Source organism: Typha latifolia, chromosome 14, assembly GCF_019914945.1.
Source record: "Typha latifolia isolate L0001 chromosome 14, TyphaL0001v2, whole genome shotgun sequence".
NCBI lineage: Eukaryota > Viridiplantae > Streptophyta > Magnoliopsida > Poales > Typhaceae > Typha > Typha latifolia.
In genome coordinates, this window is record NC_133099.1 from 9,025,425 (window position 1) to 9,048,153 (window position 22,729).

General features: G+C 35.3%; 1 protein-coding gene across 4 annotated transcripts; it reads left to right on the plus strand.

Annotated features, from left to right (window-relative positions):
* Positions 1 to 336: 336 nt before the first annotated feature.
* On the plus strand, positions 337 to 22,586 carry LOC140800901 (protein CCA1-like). 4 transcript variants are annotated; one of them, XM_073155822.1, is made up of 9 exons: positions 337 to 557; positions 642 to 670; positions 758 to 963; positions 1,066 to 1,177; positions 1,343 to 1,404; positions 18,572 to 18,799; positions 18,892 to 20,313; positions 20,407 to 20,814; positions 21,479 to 22,586. In XM_073155822.1, exons 3-8 carry the CDS (start codon positions 925 to 927, stop codon positions 20,767 to 20,769), a joined length of 2,226 nt encoding a protein of 741 aa, XP_073011923.1. In that variant the 5' UTR covers positions 337 to 557; positions 642 to 670; positions 758 to 924; the 3' UTR covers positions 20,770 to 20,814; positions 21,479 to 22,586. The 4 variants fall into 4 exon arrangements, with proteins under 4 accessions (XP_073011923.1, XP_073011921.1, XP_073011922.1 ...); XM_073155820.1 differs by lacking the exon at positions 21,479 to 22,586 and adding an exon at positions 21,035 to 21,276; XM_073155821.1 differs by lacking the exon at positions 21,479 to 22,586 and adding an exon at positions 21,038 to 21,202.
* The last annotated feature ends 143 nt before the right edge of the window (positions 22,587 to 22,729 follow it).

Below are 22,729 nucleotides of genomic sequence, written 5' to 3' on the forward strand. Positions count from 1 at the left end.
CGCACAGGAGGTTCTACGGAGCTCCAAGAGCGCGTTCCTGTGGATCACTTTAAGCCACAGGTTCCGCCCTCGAAAAAGCGCACCTTGTGTCGAGTCCGGCCACTAAAATATCGCCACGTGGCGGACAGTGCCCTCTCTCCCTAGTCGCTAGTCGTTGCCAGCCTCAAAATTTTTCTAATTTTTTTTCCTCATTCTTTTTTATTTATTTATTTATTTATTTTTTGTTCTGGAATAAATTAGTGGCCACTCCAAATAAATTTTGGTTTCTTTTTCGGGTTTCGAGGCCGAGAAATCCACAAGAAATTATAGTGGCTGAGATTTCTCGCAGCTACTTACAGCGACCGCCGCGAGTCTATAGAGTTCTCTTCTCCTCCACCTAGTGGAAGCTTCCGAGATCGCCATTAGAATCCATATCTAAACCCATATATGGAGAGAGAGGGGTAGGCTTCTCCTCTCTTCTTCGCGGTTCCCTTTTCTCTATAGTTTGTGACCAGGAAGTGTAAGAAAGGAGGGATGCGTCGAGGTCGCTCTTGACGCACCCATGCCGGTCGCCTGAGGTGAGTTAATCCGATCTAGGATTTAGTTGGAGTTGGTTCGACGTGGCTGGCTACTCATGTAGTTGTTGCTTGCGCTGTTTCTAGACCGCGGCGACTGGATCGGTCGGATTTAGGTGAGGCGATCTCAGAACTCTGGCTTTCAAATTTGGTTTTTCTCTGTGGTTTTGTTGGTTTTGATTGCGTTCGAGATGGGGATTTAGGGTTTGAGTGAGGTATGAGGTACTTTTGTCGGCAAATTGGGCGACTGGTAGGAGATATGGAGGGAGGAGTGCTGCTTTTAGTGGAGGATTTCAAGTCCAATTGATCTTTAATCGGGATTGTGGTTGCTCCTTCCGTGTTGGAATTTGGAAGTTTTTTTTTATTGGATATGGATGCGAACTCTTCCGGGGAAGAGTTGGTCGTGAAGGTGAGCAGTGGTTGGATTCAGTGAGCTAATCTTGTGCTTTTCTTGATGTTAAAGCTCTTGTTTTTTCCCCTCTTCTCTGTATGTGAATTTATCTGGGCGTAGGTGAGAAAGCCTTACACGATCACGAAGCAGCGGGAGAGGTGGACAGAAGAGGAGCATAATAGGTTTCTCGAGGCTCTGAAACTGTATGGGAGAGCCTGGCAGCGAATAGAAGGTTGACATGCCCAATCTTACCTCTAAGTTAGATTAAATTCTTGTTTTACATTAATTGACATACTCAACAAACAGGAAAGCAAGTAATGCTCTTATGTTGTACTATTGAGACAGTGAACCAATTCAGCGATGTGCTTGGCATAATTAGTTTTGATATTTGTTACAGAGCATATTGGTACAAAGACAGCCGTGCAGATAAGAAGTCATGCGCAAAAGTTCTTCACAAAGGTCCGGTGTTTTCTTTTCCTGTTTATTTTAAAGCCACAATTATTATGGGTTCTCTGTTTTAGTCAGCTTTGGTCGAGTAGAGACTTTAGATATCAATTCTCTTGCAGTTATTATGTTTCTTACTCTGTCTCAATTCTACACAGTTTGAGAAGTTCACTGGATTGCATGCCTATCAGTAAGGAGATAACTAAGGAACTTTGACTGCATTAAATTAGCTTTGTCCTTGGAATTCATTATCGCATGTTGAAGATTTACTATATTGATCTTAGGTAGAAATTTCTAGGCACTATTATTGATGTTTGTCAGTCTGCAACCGAACAGTATGTCATGCTTGTTAGTCTGCAATGAGAGGGCTCAATATATGTCGATATTCTTCTTATTATTGATGTTTGGATCCCTTGCACACTAAGATTCATATTTAAACACCACTTTTAGTGTCCCATGTGAGATTTATATGGAATATAAGATTAGATGTGAAGGGATATTGGATCTACATTCTAAAGGACTAAGCTTTTGGGTTGGGCAGAGTTTCCAATATTTGTGGCTTTCTGCCAAGACCTCCTTCGCTGGGTTTCAACTCTATTTTCACAATAATTGGTATAACAGCTCAAGCTTGATATGCGCAATCTAGTATAGTCCACCACATTAAAGATTAATATTTAGATGCCCTTAGTGATTGAGGGTTCTTGGAGCTGTTCAGTTGATTTAAGCATGGGTCTTGAGCTAACAAATTTTATTGGTATTGATACCAAAGATGGCCGTGCCACAGGCACGGCTCATGCCGACTACCAGTTGGCATAGTATGTGCCGCAAGAGAGGGAGAGAAAAAGATGAGGGATATTACTCACTTTTCACCTCTTGCTGGTGACCTTATCATCACCACTCACCGCTGTGACGGCGAGGTTAACGATAAACATCAACGACAAGCTCGACAACGAGGCCAACTATGAGGTCGATGGCTAGCAGCGAAGCTACTAGGAGGGGTGTCGTGCCACGTGCCGACACACCGCCAGCACAATCATCGTTTCTCACTTTTTATCCATCTTTCTTTTCTTTGGTCAAGTTTTTGTTTCACTTTTTCCATCTCCTCCTCTCTCTTTTCCTTCTTCTCTCTTTCTTCTCCTTCTCTTTCTCCCTTTCTCCTTGGTTGATCCTAATGCGTCTCGAGATTGGTCTAAATTGGGATTCTTGAATAATTGGTGACTTGATATATGTGATGACATGCTCTATACCTAATATAGCATTTGTTGTAGGTATATTAAATAGATATATTGAAAAGTTGCCCAAAATTGATCCTAAAAGATAGTCGAAATTGGTAAGTTTTGCCTTTCTATAATATGTTTCGACTGAAATATCCAAAATAGGTGGTTTATACTCATCTTTAGCCTTCAGCATTTTGTAAAATAATAGATATAATCACCCATAAATATAAAGTTAATGGACCATTAAAATGATAGATATTCTTTTAGGTTTGAAATTAGACAGATACTTCCCATTTTTGGTAATATAAGCATTAATTTGTTAACTAATCTCTTTCCATTACTAATCAACATTTGTTCCTTCTAATTACTGAATGGCTTCTATTAGGTAGCAAATTTACTTCTCCCATAAATGGCAACATTAAAATATGTTTTGGTAACATAAGCCTTATTAAGCATAATTTATAAAAATGAGATGGAGCGTAGCCGTTATGCTGGGCCATTACGCCTAGCCCAAGCCAGATACCTCATGGGCCAGTGGTCGGTAATGGGTTATAGTATTCTATCCCTGTCCAAATCCGACTTGGCTTATGTGATTGGCGGGTTGAGTTGTGAACAAATACTTAAGCCTAGTTGGCTTGAAAAGTCGAACCCAAATCTAGCTTGACCCAGCCAATGATCACCTCTATGGTTGAGCAAGATGCTAAACGGGCCATCCCCTATCTTCATCTTCGTCTTCATCTCCAGGTTTGCTGCTCACCAAGACCAAGCAGTGAAACAGGCTGAGCACTCCTCTTTGTTCCTTCTCGATTTGCTCACGCACTCCTCTCCTACCTTCATCTTTGTGTTTTTTGGTTCTTGTGTCGTCGACAACTAGATCAACAACAATAGGCTAACTTCAGTGATTTTGAGGTCGACTCATTGCTCACCAGATGGCGGTCTGTTTTGGCCAAACTGGTCTAGACCCAATTCGTCTCAGTGAGTTCATTTTAGTTACGTCAGGGTCCTTAGTGGAGAAGAGCACCAAGTCTGAGCTAGACTATCACGACAGTAATTGTTGAATGTGACCTCTTAAAGGACCTAAGGTGGCAAATATGGGCCCGATCCTTGTAGTGGTCATCGAGCGTGACCTCTTGGAGGATCCGAGGCAGTGGAGAAGGGCCCAATCCTTGTAGTGGTCGTGGAGCACATGACCTCTTGAAGGATCCAAGATTTAATACATAGCGGATCGGATACATATCCACTCCTATTTATCAATACATATCCTCTCAATGATTTAATTCCCTAATTATCAATACATATCCACTCCTATTTATAGGAGTAAAAATCCATAGCGGATCGGATCCACATGTGGATTATCCGATTTATTTGAAATTCAAACAATAAGATAAAACTAGCTAACTAACTAAATTAGCCTTCTTTATCTTTCTCGGATTAATCCTTCGTTTCTCCATAGATAGATTCCGAATCTGAAGAAGTCGTGAATATCAAAGTTGATCTGGAGGTTGATGATCTTATCCCACCGGTTTGATATTATTTGGATGTCTATAGAATATTCTGTGAATATTTTCCTAAAACTGTGCAGAGTTGGATTTAACTAATTAAATAAAATCCTAACCTTCTAACTAAACCAAATAAGCAAATAAGATAATTAGACTCAATCCATTGAGTCTAATCTCCTCTTGATGTGATCCGATTTGACCCGGTTTATATCAATCCACCACGTTTCCGACCACCTTATCCTCAAGGTGTCTATGATGGTTTCCAAATCTTCGTTCGCTCTCGAACTTTATGTCCTCTATTTTCATGTGGGTCTCATCTACCACAAGGAAGAGGGGCTCATTGTGGGTGCTGCTTTAGGGCCCATCGTTTTAAGCCATAGTCCGTCCTAGCCATAGGTGGCTTCAGCCAAGGTCTTAGCACATGAGGTTTAGGCCATGGCTCAAGTGCAGTTAGTCCAAGGAAGATGCTGATGGTGGTGGCTTGGACTGAAAGTGCATGGATCACCATCGATGGAAAACTAGGGTTTCGACCTTTATTTTCCACCTCGACGCATTGCTACAATGGAGGTCTTGATTTGCAAGAATGGAGGGTGCTCCATCACAACCGGAGAAGGGATGGTTGCCGCGGTTTGGATGGTCTCCACGGTTTCACCATTATTAATGCTTGGGGGTGGAGGTAGTGCATGTTCCACGGTGGCCGGCGGCGCAGGTGGTGCAGGATGGTGGAGGGCGGCTAGTAGGACCTCTGTCAAGGCCTGAAATGAGTCCTTGAGGGCAGTTTGGATCTCCTTCGAGTTCTTCGACACAGCCGAAAATTCTTTAAAAAATGCTTTTGCCCACGCTGGCGACTCATCGTCGATAGTTGTTGGTTGTCCCAAGGAAACCTCCACAAGGATGGAGATGAGTTCTTGGTCCTTCATGGCTGCGATCTCTCCTGGGTTAGCTTTGGATCACATGCTCACCATTATCCGAGGAACGTCGGCTTTGATACCAATGTTACGGACCAGATCTGAAACGATCCATCCGTAGGTTGATTATGAAAATTTAGATGGAAGTAGTCTTATGAGTTAGGGTTCTAATGGCTCTAGTTTCACCTAAATCAGAGATAGGGATGAAAAGATAAAAATAAAATAGTGGAGATATGTTAGGGAGGGCAGAACGATAATTTTTGACGTTGTGGCTGTTGTCGGAGGGTGGTGGACGGCCATGTAGTAGGGTGGCTATTGGAGGTAGGAGGTGGCTAAGGTTTGGATGTTTCAAATGGATTTACAGTTAAGATTTACTCCTATGAAGATAAAGACAATCCAACGATTAATATAAAAAAGATAAGGACGAAAATAATAACTGGCTAAACTCAGATTTCTCTCAATGATTCAATTCCCTAATTATCAATACATGTTCACTCCTATTTATAGGAGTAAAAATTCATAGCGGATCGGATCCACATGCGGATTATCCAATTTATTTGAAATTCAAACAACAAGATAAAACTAGCTAACTAACTAAATTAGCCTTCTTTATCTTTCTCAGATTAATCCTTCGTTTCACCGTAGATAGATTCTGAATCTGGAGAAGTCATGAATACCAAAGTTGTAGATCTAGTTGGCGATCTTATTCCGCTGGTTTGATATTATTTTGATGTCTGTAGAATATTCTGCGAATATTTTTCCAAAACTGCGCAGAGTTGGATTTAACTAATTAAATAAAATCCTAATATTCTAATTAAACAAAATAAGCAAATAAAATAATTAGACTCAATCCATTGAGTCTAATCTCCTCTTGATGTGATCCGATCTGACTCGGTTCGCATCATCATATACCCCAATATACTTGAGATGCATGAAGCCTTAACAAAAATTTTCTAAATCTATAATGAAAAAAAATTTAATATGAATGTCTAACTTCAACCAAATATACTCCAGCAATTAAGAAAATGACAAAATGTCCACACTAATATGTATCTAACCAAATTAGAATAATAGGCAATTTAAAATATAGTGACTAATTAGTTAAAAAATAAAAAGAGTAAATCCTAAGTGAAAGTAAAGGTCCTAATGCATCTCACTCAGTCACCACGCTGACTAGTACTTGAAATTTTGAAGAGGGATCTTATAAGATAACAACTATAGCTCAGTGAGTAGAATCCACTCCAAATCGAAATAAATCTAAAATTCATAGACATAACTTTAAACAAATCTAACTCCAACCATATCGAATAACAATATTACTAAGCATGGTTATAACAACAGTAATTATAACGACGCAGGTAATAATAATGTAAATCATATCTCATAACATTCTTCGTGTCAATATAATGAATTTTTCTTAATATTAATAATGTCATACGTCTCAATTGGGTCAATGCCCTGTGAATCCATATCAACTAGAAGTTGTCTTGAGATGGCGCTCGAGTTTTTTTTTCGTAACTAATTCAGTTAGAGCCACCATGAGATGTCACTACGTGATAAATGCACCTTGGGTCAATGCCCTGTGAATCCATATCAACTAGAAGTTGTCTCGAGATGGCGATCGAGTTTTTTTTTCGTAACTAATTCAGTTAGAGTCACCATGAGATGTCACTACGTGATAAATGCACCTTGTCTCTTCTTTTAAGAATCACCAGGAGGTATTACTATGATATAACTCACTATGTCTCTTACAATAACCATTGAGAGATTAAAGTCACTATAGAAAGTCTTTTGATATAACTAGAGATTGTTTCCTAACTCGCCAAAATCACTTAAGAAAGATACTATAGTGATTTAAAATAAGATTTTTACCTAGACTTCCAAGTTGACTTGAATTACTATGGAAAGTCACGAGCGATCTATATTGAGATATGATGAGACTATTCTCCAAGTCAAAAAAAATATTAATTATGTTTTTCCACTAATATTTATAATTATTATTGCTACTTGCGCAAAGTATAGTAATGCATTGAGTCTTTTGCACATAGAAATATAATATTTAATTTGCATATAAAAATATGGTCTTTATTTTGCACACAGAAAATGTGATCATGTAAATAAATATGAAATTTAAGATGAATAAAATGTGAAGAAATCCACTCACATAAGTCTAGGTAAATTGATTGAAATCTCGAGTGCACTTGTTAGAAAAATATCACCATCTTTAATAATAAATAATGTATTTTAATATAATCAAAAATCAGGATTTCAGAAAAAAAATTTTAATTTAATTGTACAATAGGCCAAAATTAGCCCAAGGACTTGGGCTGGGTTGCAGCTAGCCTACCGCCCACCACCCAAACTCAAAAGGTCGAACTAGGTTAGGTTGCGCCCACAACGTAGCCAGATTATTGGTTCGGGTTGGGTCGCCTAACCCAACCAAACCCAACCTATATCCCAAACTAAAAGGGAGCGAGCTAGGTTGAACCCGAGCTCGACTCATCTTTCACGAGGGCTCTCAACTAGAGGGAAAGGGGAAAATCATCAGTGATCACCATCGCTGGCAGTCCATCGGCAGCATCCAATGGCTCATCATCACCATAACCACTTGCTCAAGGAGAGAGGAGGTCGGTCGGCGACAGGCAAAACCTTCTTACACCGACAGTAGGGAAATTTTCTCTCGATGGCAATTGGTGCCACGATAGCTTCCTTGGAAAGTATCTACGGCACAAAGCCAAAGCACGAAACTTCCGGTGATGAAGCGGTAGTGATCCAAAGTCGTTGGCCGCGCATATTGCCAATGAAGCTATAGTACTAAAAATTAGGGATTTGTATTCTAATTTTATAAAACTTAAATTAATTACGTGGGGTGGGAGAGCACTTGGTGAGTCGAGTTGTGTTCTCCGATTGCTCCGACGGTGCTCTAGTGCTCTAATTTGACGATGGGTGCTCTAACGGGAAGAAAAAAAAAAGAGAGATATATAGACATAAGGGGAAAAAGAATAGGGTTAGGGTTTTGGTTTATAGGATAGGTTTCAAACTTCAATTTGCAATCTGAATTGGATTTGGAGTGACCAGAAATTTCACGACCACTCCTCTTGTCACGTAACAACGAAGGAGAGGGAGGGGGTGCTCTGCACGTGTGCCCTTTTTTTAGTTCTTACACAAATGGTCTTCTTTATCAAGCACTGAATTCAAATAAATCATTTGAACACTTTTTTGCCTTATAAAATTTCTCTCTCAATTTCATATTGTAGTGGCACTGTGGTAGAATACTAACTTCTTCATTCTCTCTATTGTCATTCTATTTTGCGATTTGATATTTAAAGAGAAGATAATTCATGCCTTTCATATTGTGTTGAAAATAGAGTTTGATACTTTGATTGAAGACTTCACTATCATTAGTGAAATTTTGGAGAACCAAAATCTTTGATTAAGAAAATAACTTACAAAAGTTTTAATTTATAGCCATTCAAATACTTAGATTTTAGTCATTAAAGATGAAAAGTTTGGAAGCAAATTGCGAGCATTCCTATTAGTTGCATGTATATCTTAATGTAGTTGTTTGTTCCACTTAGAGTCGAACACTCCCACCATATCACACAACCTTTATTAATATTTCCTATGATTGTTTATTTGGCTATATCCATATTATCATACAGGAAACCAAACTCAAGCTTGTCATTACTTTGCATCATTTGTAATAATTTGACAAGAGGCACAAATATTATGGTGACAACTATAACGAAAGATATTTCCATGATTCACAGACTTGAAAATGTCACTTGTCTTTTGTTTTTGTTTCTCTTGCACCACTAGCCCACTTCTACGATGTGATAATTCGCATGAGATCATCCCTATGTATTATCATGCTTTTCATTGCTAGAATCTGGATAGTAAATTTTGTGGTGTTGTTTCTTGTTTCTCTATCAAGAGTAATTTTCTTGAGTAGATTTAAACCAAATTATAGTTATATACAAGGTTCAAAAAATCGGAATTGAGTTCATGATTGGCTTTCCTTAAAAATGATACATATCGGTCATATCAGCCTTATCAGTCACTCAAATTGGATTAGACTTTTTAAATTACGTAAATTCTAAATATTATTTAAAAATGAAGGAAAATTTCGTAAAATTTATAAAAGATGATGAAAGAATAAGAAAATAATAATTATTCACATATGAATCCTAAAAATAAAAAAATACTAATTTACCCAAAGGTCAAAACTTCAATGAATACCGAGTTGACTCTTGTAAATGCCTGTGGTCGTCTTTATCATAATCACTATAAATTTATAAATAATAATATCTAGGGTCTAGTGCTCCAAAAAGTGTTTGCATCATATTAGTCATATTAAATAGATCTTGTTATTTCTAAGGACAATAATCAATATATAAATCTTGTGTTGGAGAATACTAAGACAGATAATAACCAGTATATGAATCTTGTGATGATTTTAAACTATAAATGCTTGATGAACTATAGTTATAGGAAGTAATATCCAACTTTAGCAGTACTGAATTGGCCCACTTTTATCTATATTTCTCTATCTAAAATACATTATTGAATACATTTTATAAAAATTAATTATATTAAAACTTAAAATAAATAATAATAGCTCACTTCTATATTACAAATGATTTGCTTATGAATATCAAACTCTAGTTTGCTGATTACTTTCCTAACTCCTAGCAAGACTTTAATATTATATTGATATTTATAGAGAATTAAAATCTTGGATTAAGAAAATATTATGTGGAAATTTATAATTTAACATTTATAAATATTCAAACTTTAAAATATTTAAATAAAAGCAAATTAAACTAAAAGCATGCTTACCAGTAGTATGTACATATCTATGTAGTTGTTTATTCTATCTAGATTCAATCAACTTCCATCACTTACTATAACTTTTTTTCACATTTATTTTTATTGACTCTTTTGCTATTTTCATAACCTCATATAAAAAACTCATCTCAAACTTGTCGTCACTGTCTACAAGTCGTAAAACTTTAACAAGAGGCTCAAATACTGCGGTAACAATTATATTATTATCCTAAAATGCATTTCCAAGAACGATGTTCTTCAAAGCTACATGTATGAGTGTATAACTATGTTAATTTCATAATCTTTGATAATGTCTTCCAATATGAGATTAAAACAATGTATAGCACATGATGTCCAATATAAATATTGTCTTTTTATCATAAGTAATTATTCAGCAGTCTTATAATTTGCCCCATTATCAATAATTATTTAGACTATTCTTTTTTCAACAATTTCTTCTATCTCATCCATAAACTAAAAAACTAATTTGACTATTAAAGCATCCATAGATTTGAAAAATATTGTCTTCATGCCTGAGAACACTAAAATATTAATTATATTTTTTCTATTCTTTGTAATCCACTCATTACACATTAATGTACAACTAAATTCATCCGTATACTTTTTAAATATTTCAATATAAGTCTAAAGTTTATCTACATCCAATATTTTAAAAGGCGGCTACGGATGGCGAGTAGTCACCCTACCGCCTAGCACCAAGGAGGAAGGTGGGCGGTAAGGTAAGTGACAAAGTGATTTAGCATTTTTTATATTAAAAAAATAATAAACAAATTATATATGATATATTTATAAATTTTATACTAATATAGTATTTATAAAATTTGTAATGATGTACTATGCCACAATATCGAATAACATAACAATAATTCACAATTATAACAAGTTCACAAATATCACAACTAAATATAAAAAAAAATATAATCAAAAATTAAATTATCAAATTCATAACAAGTTCACAAGAATCACAACCAAATATTCAAAACAAATAACATAATCAAAGATTTAAAATTATCAAATTAACAAGTTCACAATCATCACATCCAAGTACCTAAGATAAATAACATGATTAAAGATTCAAAAATTATCAAATTATTAACGAGTTCACAATCATAGGTCCATAACAAAAGGAGTCCTGAGTCCTCTTCTAGACTTCTAGTCTTCTTTACAATCTTCGAATAGAGCTTTATTTGCTAATAAATTATCATCTAAATCATCATCAAGCTCTAGCTCAATATCATTATCATCCTCTATTTCCTCATCTGGCTAGATCAATTGCTCATAGAGAAGTGAAAGGAGTGCTACTAGTAGTAGCTTGAGTAACACTAGCGCCTCCTCCTTGATGATAAAAATTTTTCCACACCTGATACTTGTCACCATCTCCTAAGTTAACCCTTCACCTGGGAAGACCTCTTGCTCTTGAGGATCATTATCCAACTAATCAATTGCATTATTTCTCTCTTTTGAAGTCACAGAATTCTTCTATTTTGCTATCTTTTAATTTTTCATTCTTGCATTAAAATTGTACATAAACTATACTATTCAATCTTTTCACTTCCAATATATTTTTTCAAAAGAATGAATTTAAAAACAAAGACCAAATTAATATGAGTCGATTATAATTTAAAATTGATAACTTAATTAATAAAATGATACATTACCCATTCAAATGAGCTATAATTTCTTTTACATCTAGATGAGCTACATGTCAAATTAAGAATCTTAACTGTCATATTTTTCAAGTAAGGGGGTGTCAGCTCCATATACACTCTTTTAATGAGTTAATAATTATATAAATTAGAAAGCAACTTCATTAAGGGAGTGAAAATTTTAACTACTAATGGCACTTACCTCCAAATTGATTATTGAGAATAGTATAGTAAACTCTCTTTTCTTTAGCAGTTTTTGACTATTTGCATGTTAAATATTCATCAAAAGTGTACATAAATCTTAATTTTTCTTTCTTCTCCAAAAAAAAACTCTGCAATGTAAGAAATAAAGTGGCAAATCTTATAACTCCTGGTCTCACAATCTCTCTTTTTTGTATAAACTGATATATCAATCTCAATGTCTTGTGATAACCATAAAAGAAGATAATGACTTCTCTCCCACCTTCAACTAAACATTTGATACTTCCTTCCTTTGATATTATCTCCAACATCAAATTTATACATTGAGTGGCACAAGATGTCCAGTATATACAAAGATATTTTTGCTTTAATAACCGTGCAGCTACTAAATTAGCAGCAGCATTATCAGTCACAACTTAAAGCATATTTTTCACTTGCACTTTCTTGATACCCTCAACAACAATATTATGGTTGTATTCACATATATGTGAATTTTTAGAACAATCAACTAAACATAAAAAAATAACTCCCAACTCCCAACTCACAGTTGACACATAAATTTATAATGCTTCTTCCTTTTTAATCTGTCCAAGCATCAATCAAAATGGTACAACCATTTTTCTTCCATGCATCTCTATAGTTCTTCAAATCATCATTTGTTTTAGTCATTTGTTTCTTTAAAAGTGGCTCATGTAACTCATACATAGACGTTGGCTTGAACCCAAATTATTCTAAACAATAGCTTCCGTTAGTACATGAAATGATTTATCAGTAACAGTATTAAGGGAATGCGACATTTATAAAGCCAATAAGCTAAGTATATTAACACTCTATCTCTTTGTTTGTTTGCAAAAGTATCTTTTATACTTGTCTATACCATCTAAACTTGCTTTTTAATTGCAACTTCTTGATTGATAGAGATATATTTGTCTAAAGAACCTTTACTTCTAGGTCTTTTACTTCCAACATCTAACATTTCTTAATCTTCATTTTCTCCAAATATGTTTACTTTTGCCCTCAATTATGCTTCCTTTTTTGTTTATCCTCTTTTCTCTTTTTGTTTCGCTCTATATGCTCTTTAATAACATTTTTTGCCTCATCTATAGCTTTTGGACAAGGCGCAACATCGCCTTTAATATGTGCAATATGCTTCTTAAATCTACTAATTCCTCCATCTATGACCTTCCCACAAAATCTATATTTCACCGTGTTAGCATCATTTTTATTTGGAAAGTATCCATAATGCCACCCTGGTTCATTAGAGCCAAAAAGTATGAAAAACTCAGATGATGTTAGCCCATCCATAGATACTATTTGAGAGAAATTAGTGGTCATATCTGATTATCTGTGAATGAAGTTAGGCAAAAAAAGTAAAAACAAACATAATTCATATTTCAGATTTTTAATTCCTCCAATTAACTTGCATTTAAAAAACTAAAATTACTGTATAGAATCAGGAAAATAGTAACTAGTTACTGTTTTACTTCCTCAGTTCCTCCTGTAAAAGTAAAAAGTAAAAAACAGTAAAACACAAACAGTAATAAGTAACTAATTAATTTGACTAATTATTGTTTTTACAATTTACACTTTTACTTACTCCATCAGTAACTAATTGCTGATTAGTGATAACTCTAGTTTTTTTACATGAATCAGAATCACATTTCGAAATCCTCTAATCAGAAATCATTTACATAATTAGCAGGCAATTAGTAATTCCCCAATTAATGATGCAACACAGTGAAAAAAAATTAAAAATCAGTAATCTTAATTCAATAATTCATAAACCAATTAGCAATTAACTCCTCTAAATTTCTAATGAATTCTTATAGCTGCATACCGTAGCAGATTAAGAGTAATTGAAAATTTAAGCTTAGGAGAAATTGGGAACATTTAAGCTCTTGAAAGATTGAGAGAGAGTGAGAGGGAGAGAAAGAGAGTGAGGAGACAGAGGAGCACCATTGTGGGAGAAACTGAGAGAGTGGGAGAGAGATCGTCGCATGCTGCCGCTAGCCACTCACCGCCTTTGCTATGGGAAAGATTAGTTGCCTCCTTCGCTGCCACTTGACCATGGAAGGAAAGTTCTAGGGTTTGCTAGTGTGCAGCGAGGGAGAAATGAGAGAGATCAGCGAGCAAGAAAGAAGCAAGTTGGGTTTCTTTTATATATTGGTTAGTTATTAAATCCGATCTGTTATAAAATCCGACCCATTCACTTATTATCCGCATCTCGTCTTAGTGAGCCGAAGCATCGGCCTACCTTCTTGGGTCGCTTGGCCTGCTTAGGCGGCCTGCCAAGGTGGTTGGTTGCCTTTTGCTAGCACATTTCAACATAATGGGATGGCTGGTATGCCACCTCGCCATGGCGGCCGCCTATTCCGCCTTTTAAAACACTGTCTGCATCTAAATCAAGATATTTAGTATTAATATATTTTGTGCTATGTGGCGGAATATCAGACTCTACTGATTGTATAACATCTACCATGGTGTGATAATAAAGACTATCACTTACATTAAAAAGAATATAATTGTAGAAGAAAAATTTAGAGATAGCCTTACCAATATGATTCTGTGCATTTTTTATCCTTTGAGGATTGTCTTAATAGTAGTCTATGTACAACTCTTTTTTCTAAAGATATATATTTATTGATCCAATATTTTCAGACTCCGCTGTAAAACCAGGAGTCATAGAACTATTGCCTTCATATTCTCTTTCTCCCTACATATGAACTAATTTAAAATTACTCTCATCTCCTTCTCTCTTTGTGTGTTTCTGTTTTCTTTCATATCCCTACTTATGTCTTTTTTCATCATCCTCCCCACTTTGTTCACTACTATTATCATCAATATTTTCATGGTTATGCATCAATTCTTGATGAATTATTGAATATTTTCTTTGTGCAGTTTATTTATCCTTCTTTTTGCCTATTAGATAGGCCAACATTTCCCTTTTGACTTCCAAACTAATTTCAGTACAAGCTGTTACATTTTTTTGTCTTTCAGCTAAAATGTTCTTTTAAACGGTTAACGCTGCAACTCATTTTTTTTTCACACCAGTTTCATTTGACACACTTTTTATTTTAGTCAAGAGGGATGTAATGTTGCCGACCAATGATATCTTATGATTTTTCTTTTTGAGCTATTTTAATTTTAAATAAACACCTAAACAGAGATCAAATTTAAATATATAATTTAGAAAATTAAATAATAAAAGTTTTGCTACCTTCAGAATAATTTAGCAACTACAACTTTGCTACTTTTAGAATAAATAGAAGGGAAAGATTTCTTTTAGTACAAAAGGAAAAGAAGAAAAATATGAGCTTTAAATTCAAAACAAATATAAAAATATATTAAAAAAAGTTTGTTGCCACTTAAAACTGAAAAGGAGAGACTAGAGAGAGAGAGTGAAAGAAAAAAAACAAAAGAAAAATTTTCTATCAGTGAACAATGAAAAGAAAAAGTAAAAGAGAAATCAAAAAGGAAAAAATGAAAAATAAAATAGAAAAATCGGCTGTCAGTGACCATGTTCCAATTTATGTGCTTTAAAACTTTAATGATTGTTAACCACAAAGTTCTTCCGATAAGTTTGAGAAAATTCTGAGATAAAGTGGACTGGTATCAAAGTTTATTTATACTTGTAGTTTCTATATATGGATTATGAACCGTTAGAAAGTTATTGATCTTACGGCAACTCCAAAATATGTTTTCTAATGTATACTTTCTTTTAATGGCAACAATACTCATCCTTTCTTCATTATACAAATAATAGATATTCTACAGTACCTTCTCTTCGTGCTTTTAGAAATTACTCAATTAGAACTATTGAAGAACAATTTGGAAAGTTATTACATGAAATGAAAATTTGTAAGTGAAGAAAGAGATAAAAAAAAGAAGAGATTAGAGAGAAGAAAACCAAAAGAAAAAAAAATTAAAATCTACCAACTTTCACTGAAAAGAAGAAGAGATTAGAGAGAGAAAGAGAAAGAAAAAGTGGAAAACTATGGTGCAATAGAGGAGAAGAAGAAAGGGGAGAAAAAGAGAGTGAAATAATTTTAAAAACAAAGAGAAAAATAAAGAAATAAAATTAAAAAAATTATATACCGGAGTTCGTCGGAGTTAGATCTGTATTGCCGAAGTTAAATCTCTCCGTAAGGAATGATGGCTATTTGGTAAGGAGAAAAAAAAAAGAGAGATAGAGACAAGAGAGAGTGTAAGAGAGAGATAGAGTTTCAGATTGGGGACATTAATATTAATGTCCCAGATCGAATCTAACTTGATTGACCCAAAAACTACTGATCTCAATCCAGATCGAGATCGAGTGATCCCAATCATTATTTGCCCATGTTGTGTCACCTCTTTGATTCAACTTCTTTGGCAATATTCTCCAATATGATGTTAAGGCAATGTGCAACAAATGATGTCTAATACAAATATTGCCTCTTCCATCAATAATGCTCTAACAATTTTCCCACTGCTTGTCATTATCAATGATCACCTGGTCTACCATTTTCTCACCAATCTCTTTTACATCATCTTTTTGTTTAACAAAAGTAATTTGCATTTTTTATTTGGGCTGTAACACCCATAAAATTTAGGAATATTCCCTATGCCCGAGTAGAACAAGAAATTACATATATGTATTTCTTCTATTTCTTTTGTAGCCCACCTATCACATATCTGATACAAACTATAAATTTGTCAAAAAATATAGGAGGGTGAAAATTTATTGTTTTGGTCTAATTTATGAAAGCTAAAAAAATATTAGAAAAAGTTGAATCAAATTGATATATGTCTTTAAGTAGGTCAATCACTTTTTCATGGGAAATTACATGTGTCGAACCAATATCAAGTGCTAAAATTCTTCAATTTATCCTATAAAATATATCTCGAGCATGGTTCCCAAAATCAATCGACGATCCCAAGGATGACCGGTCAATCTTGACCCGAAACCATTCTATCGGTTTGGGATCAGCCATATTGGCTGATCCGTCTCGCCCATGTTGGTCAAAACTCCGCCAAATTTTTTTTTTTAAAGATTTAGGTCGAATCTAAAATGTATCTAACCTAGGATAAATTAGTAATTGATGCCCTCAACTACTTTCTTTTCAAATTTTTAGTTTTTATCTTCTATCTCTCACATACTCTCCTCCCGCCCCTCACACTTCACCAAGCTCATCCAATAGCTAATCTGTTAAACCCCTCTGGCTATTCTGCACTCTGGTAAATTTGGACGAACATTTATTTTTTCTTATTTCTCTTCTCTGTTTCTGACCCACTACTTAACTCTTTTTTTTTACTAACTTTTTTTATTGTTGTGCTGCAATAGTAATTTACTAGCATACAAATTTGCCATTGTTATTTTGAAGGAGTATTTTCTTTAGTTTTTAGCAAGGTCCCAATATCGGGATCGGGATCGGTATCGGTCGTCCAAAAAAACGATACGTATCGGCCGTATCGGTCGTTCGTATCGGATCGGACTATTTTTTAATTATATAAAATTCTAAATATTATTTAAAAATGTAGAAAAATTTAGAAAAAAATGACAAAAAATAAGAAAACAAAAATTACTCACATATGAAGTGTAAAAACTTAAAAAAATGTATTAACTTACTCAAAATTTAAAACTTTGTTGAATACCGAGCTGGTTCTCGTAAATTTCTATATTCTTATTATCATAATCACCATAAGTTTGTAAATATTGATGTCTGGGATCTGATGCTCCAAAAAGTGATTCCATCATACTAGTCATATTGTATGGATCTTGTTGTGTGACTTGCGTTTGAGGAGGATAATAACCAGCATTTGGATCTTGTGCATGAGAATACTGAGGATAATAACTAGCATATGGATCTTGTGATAGCTCAAAATAATAAATACTTGATGTACCATAATCATAGGAATCAAAATGCATCTCATGACGACATCGCTGATATGTATATATATTCTCAGTTTCTCTGTCTTCACTCCTTATGTCTCCTTGACTTTTCTCAACTAGGGCCGATCCCGATCCGTTTCGGCCGATCCCACTTGGGATCGGCCGAAACTGGGAACCTTGGTTTTTAGGCTTCATATATGACTAATTTTTTTAACAAATTTATATTTTTAAAAATAATTTATATTTTTAAATAATATTTAGAATTTATTTAATTAAAATAGTCCAATCCGATACAGACGATTAGTACAATCTATACAGCTAATACTATCGTTCTTTTTAGCAGCCTATCTCGATACTAAGTTTCAAAACCTTGATTTTGAGGTCTTACAATAATTTAAAAAATATTTTTCTAGACATATTGAGACCATGCTGTGTCATTAGCACACTTGCTCGGCAATGCCCAACCAAGATAGGGCTAGTACCCTTTGTTCATGTGGTAAGTTGTCAAGGCTCTATATCCTCACCAACAGAATAAATTATTCTTTGTTCTTCCTTCCATTCATGTCTGTACCTGAATGAAATGGATAAGAAGTTTCCCTAAATGCTTTTCATTAGTTCGTACTCACCTCAAAATTTTAAATGCCTCATTTCATATTATTTTCAATAGTTATTCGTCCACATACTTGCAAGGATTCAACTAGTCAATGTGGATTTAATTAACATGTGATATGATGGCTTAATCAAGAGTTCCCAGATTAAAAATGTCCTCAGAAGCTGGAAGTTGGAAACTAGGTGAATCTTTGGAGATGATAATATTAAATATAATAGGTGTCAGTATTCAGTTACTAAGCAAGGAGTTATGTCAACTCATAAAGGTTAATTCATTTCAAATATTTTTACTATGTAGTATATGGATTGCTTTTAACATTTTGGTAAACTGGTTTCCTAGTGGAAAATCATGTTTTTCAATGGTTAACAAGTTAACAAATTACAGTTAGAAAAAGAAGCTCTCACGAAAGGGATTCCCCTGGGACAGACTCATGACATTGATATTCCACCTCCACGACCTAAAAGAAAGCCAAGTAGTCCATATCCTCGAAAGAACAGGGTTGGTGCAGTTTCTCATACTAGGGAAGTGGTGGATGAGAAATCGACAAAATCTCTCTCTCCCTTGAGCACCAATAAAGAAGCTTATAGGATGGAAAGTAATGCACCTCTAGAGGTACAAACTTGTCTAGCACTTGCTTACCATTCAGAACTTATTTATTATCCGCCTTTGTTCTGTAATCTTTAACCATTGCATTGTTTCATCAGAAACTTACTTGCACTGAAAAACTGCACATGAAAGAGCTATCTGATAATAGCAGCTGCTCGGAGGTTCTTAACCTCTTTCGAGACACTCCATGTGCTTCCATCTCTTCTGTAAACAAGTGCACTCCAAATCGATGTACATATGGGGAATTGGAGCCAATGATCAAAGAAACCAAAGGGAAGAGTTTAATAGAGAAAAGTTCAGTTTCTGTGTTATTGAATGAAAAGATAAGTGATAGTACAGATCAGGTAACAGGAAATCTTGAAGGAATTCATGTAAATTCAGAATCAAATTCTCTTCAAGATGAATGTGCGAATACACCAAAGCAGCAACCAGACATAGGCTCACAATTAAAGGAAACAATGCAAGTTGATCAAGTCAATGCAAAACATGTTCATGTCCATTCCGTGGTCATAAATGGTGCTCTTGGCAATCAGAAGACTGATGCTGATGGTCATTATCTCACCCAAGTATCTGATCAAGTAGGAGTTAATGCAAATGTCAACTCACCCATAGATCCTACACTTTCTGATGGATCAAAGGTTCACCCAAGCTCTGCGATTCCTTCTTTTCAAAACTACCCCTTGTATCCACCTTTCACTCAGTGCCATGGTGACCAAGAGGCCTATAGGTCATTTGTCAACTTCTCGTCCACATTTTCTGGTTTCCTTGTATCTACCTTATTACAAAATCCAGCTGTCCATGCAGCAGCAAGACTTGCAGCATCATTCTGGCCATCTGCAGATATAGGTACTTCTCTTGATCCCAATCCAGACATCCAAGCTAAGGGAGTTCCAGTAAGGCACATAAACCATTCTCCAAGCATGGCATGTATTGCTGCTGCTACAGTTGCAGCTGCATCAGCATGGTGGGCAACACAAGGGCTATTGCCATTGTTCCCTCCACCAGTTGGTTTTGCATTTGCTCCTGCACCTACACACATGGTTCCAGTAGTGGACATCACCCGACCTTCAGAAAATGGAAATGGTAGCATATTTCAGGATCCTCTGCAAGGTCAGGATGCCATGAACCCAGATCAGTCTGAAGCACTGAAGACATGGCTTCCCTCCTCTAAATCGTCGTTGTCATCATCATCGGATACAGATGAGAGTGCAAAAGGTGAAAAGTCACTCTGCAATGAGTTAAAAGCTTCCAGTGTTAGTAATTCTAAAGCATCATCAGTTATTGAACTTGAAAATGCTGATACATCCAGGAGCCAAAAGAAACAGGATCGTTCTTCTTGTGGCTCTAACTCTCCTTCCAGTAGTGACATTGAAACTGATACTGTCCTGGAGAAACAGGAGAAAGCCAATGATAGTGTTAAGCAACTTTGTTTCAGTAATTCTTTGGCTGGTGAGACTAATCATCGCAGATTCAAAAGCAGTGGAAGCATGAATGATTCATGGAAGGAAGTCTCTGAAGAGGTTGTAATGCGCCTAGATCATCTTAATTTATTAATAAGATAGAAATTCTTGAGCACCCATCACTGCTTCTCTAATTTGTGTTTATGTTGTCAGGGTCGAATTGCCTTTCAAGCACTCTTCAGTAGAGAAGTATTGCCGCAAAGCTTTTCTCCTCTGCAAGCCAACGAAGCAGCAAATTTAAGCACAGAAGAAGCAACCACAATGCCATATGATCTTAACAAGAATACATGTTCAAGTACTGATCCTAACCATTTTCATGGTTTTATAAAGCAAATATCAAGCCAGAGCAATGAAAGCACTTTTGCCAGTGAATTGTGTCCCGCAAAGCTGAAAGCTCCTCGAACAGGATTCAAGCCCTACAAAAGGTGTTCAGTAGAAGCTAAGGAGAACCGGGCAACAGCTGGTGAAGAAACTGGTAATAAAAGGATACGTTTGGATGGGAAAGCTTCAACCTAATGGCATGAGACAAATGATCTCTTGCAATTTGGTTCATAGCTTTTGGTAAGTATATCAGATTTAGGCCATAATATAGGACATGGAGTTTCTATCCCTCAGGACTTGCTAAACTTATTTATGCCATTGTTGTATTGGAAATATCAAGCAGGCCTTCCTGAAGGTAAACTGCTTATATAGCTTTGCTTTATTGCTTGGACTTGATAGAAGTAATTCATTGGACTTTCCAATAGAAGACTTCCTTGATCAGTATTATTTGGTCATGTAGCAGGAACTTCATGGCTTGGCGGTTTCTATCAACTTGATGGAGCTGGTCATGGTTCCCTTTCTCACGATGCGTACAGTAGAATGAGAATCTTTGTGGAAGTTAAAAAGATAGCCTCCTTATACATGAATCACTCTGATTTATAAATGGACTTCGCTAGTTAGTTCAAAATGATTTAATTGCATTATATTTGTCTATCGAAGTCCTCAAGTAATAGACTTTATATGTTATCTTGTTTTCAGTAATTTTACACAGAACTAATGAAACTTTGGAGATTAGGTTATTCCGTTCCATGCGGATAAACTACACTGGTTTTTAATGGCAGTCACTTGCTGCATTTGCCTTTGGTAAATGGCTTGGCATCCTTTTTTATGACATATAGATGCTCCTTTATTGAACTAGATACTACTAGTTGTATGTGCTTCTTATCATGACACTGGAATTTAGGCACACAATCTGAGCAAGAACACAGAAAATTGCCAACTTGCAACTTGCAAGAAGAAGAACTAGTCAGTTGCTGCAGCACAGTAAGGCAGACTGAGGCATCTCTGATGCTGATTAACAAGCCTTGATTACAAAACCAAAATTTTCCAACTCAGGGAGTGCATCACAGTCAGTTTATTTACATTGGATAACAATATCTGATTATTAACATCTAAGGGATACAAACTTTTGAGTAATTTTGGGGGGAGAAGAAAAGCAGTACAGGGGTGTATGATTTCATGCATTTGTAGAAACTTCACCTGTGCATCTTAAAAGTGCAATATGAACATCAGCTTTTGTTTTATAGATACAGGTTACACCCAAGTGCTGCATCTTGAGAGTGGATGTCAAAAGTTGTTGGTTTCTACTGTAGAGCTAGACGCAGCAGCGTCTTGAATGAATGAAACCAAAAGGCCTCTGAGTAGTAGTTACTCACAGAAACTCCCAGGATGACATATAAAAGGTACTTTTATTCAATTAGTCTAGGTGTATACAAGATTACATGAGCATCCAACCACTACAAAGTCATTCCCCCACCTAGCTACTTCCTTGACTAAGAGGTAATTTTACTGCATTGGCATTACATACCAAGGCTTCTATGTTCCTATTATTTGATTCAAAGTGTGCCTAAGAGCCAAACAAGGATGAAAGTATGATATTAGCTAAAGCCAACCTTTCCTTCACTGCCAACATATGTGACAGGACAAATTCTTCATGACTCGAGCATCTATGAGGACAGAAAAATAATGCCGTAATTTTTTATTTTTTATTTTTTGTTCCATATCTTGGCACAAAACCTAAATGGTTTTGGGCTTCGCAAATTCACCCTATTTTCGTTTTCGAATCAATTAATTCCAGTTTTTTTTTAGACCAAACTATCCTTACTTTACTTTTAAGTAGGGAAAAGAAGAACTACTTTTCATTTAATGTTACTTGGAAACAATAGTTTTTTTTTTTATAAAAACAGTACAGATTTAAGTCAGACGAATTATGTCCTCTTCTTCTTCTTTATATTTCTTTTACCAGCATTTAAACGTGTTATTATCGGCTTCATAAATCATATATGATTTCATATGTGTGTTAATTCGATTTGTGTTTATTTGATATTATTTGCTACTCATATTTATCTAACCCTCAAATTTTAAACTTATAAAATATGTATGAATGCTCTAAATCTATTGGGAAATTATCTGAATCAATAGAAAATACTCAAAA

What these genes read in the sequence shown, in the direction of transcription:
- LOC140800901 (XM_073155822.1), top strand. Translation starts at nt 925, where the DNA reads ATGGATGCGAACTCTTCCGGGGAAGAGTTGGTCGTGAAG. An exon ending in GGGAAGAGTTGGTCGTGAAG is followed by an intron (nt 964 to 1,065) that starts GTGAGCAGTGGT and finishes ATCTGGGCGTAG; the next exon opens with GTGAGAAAGCCTTACACGAT. An exon ending in AGCCTGGCAGCGAATAGAAG is followed by an intron (nt 1,178 to 1,342) that starts GTTGACATGCCC and finishes TATTTGTTACAG; the next exon opens with AGCATATTGGTACAAAGACA.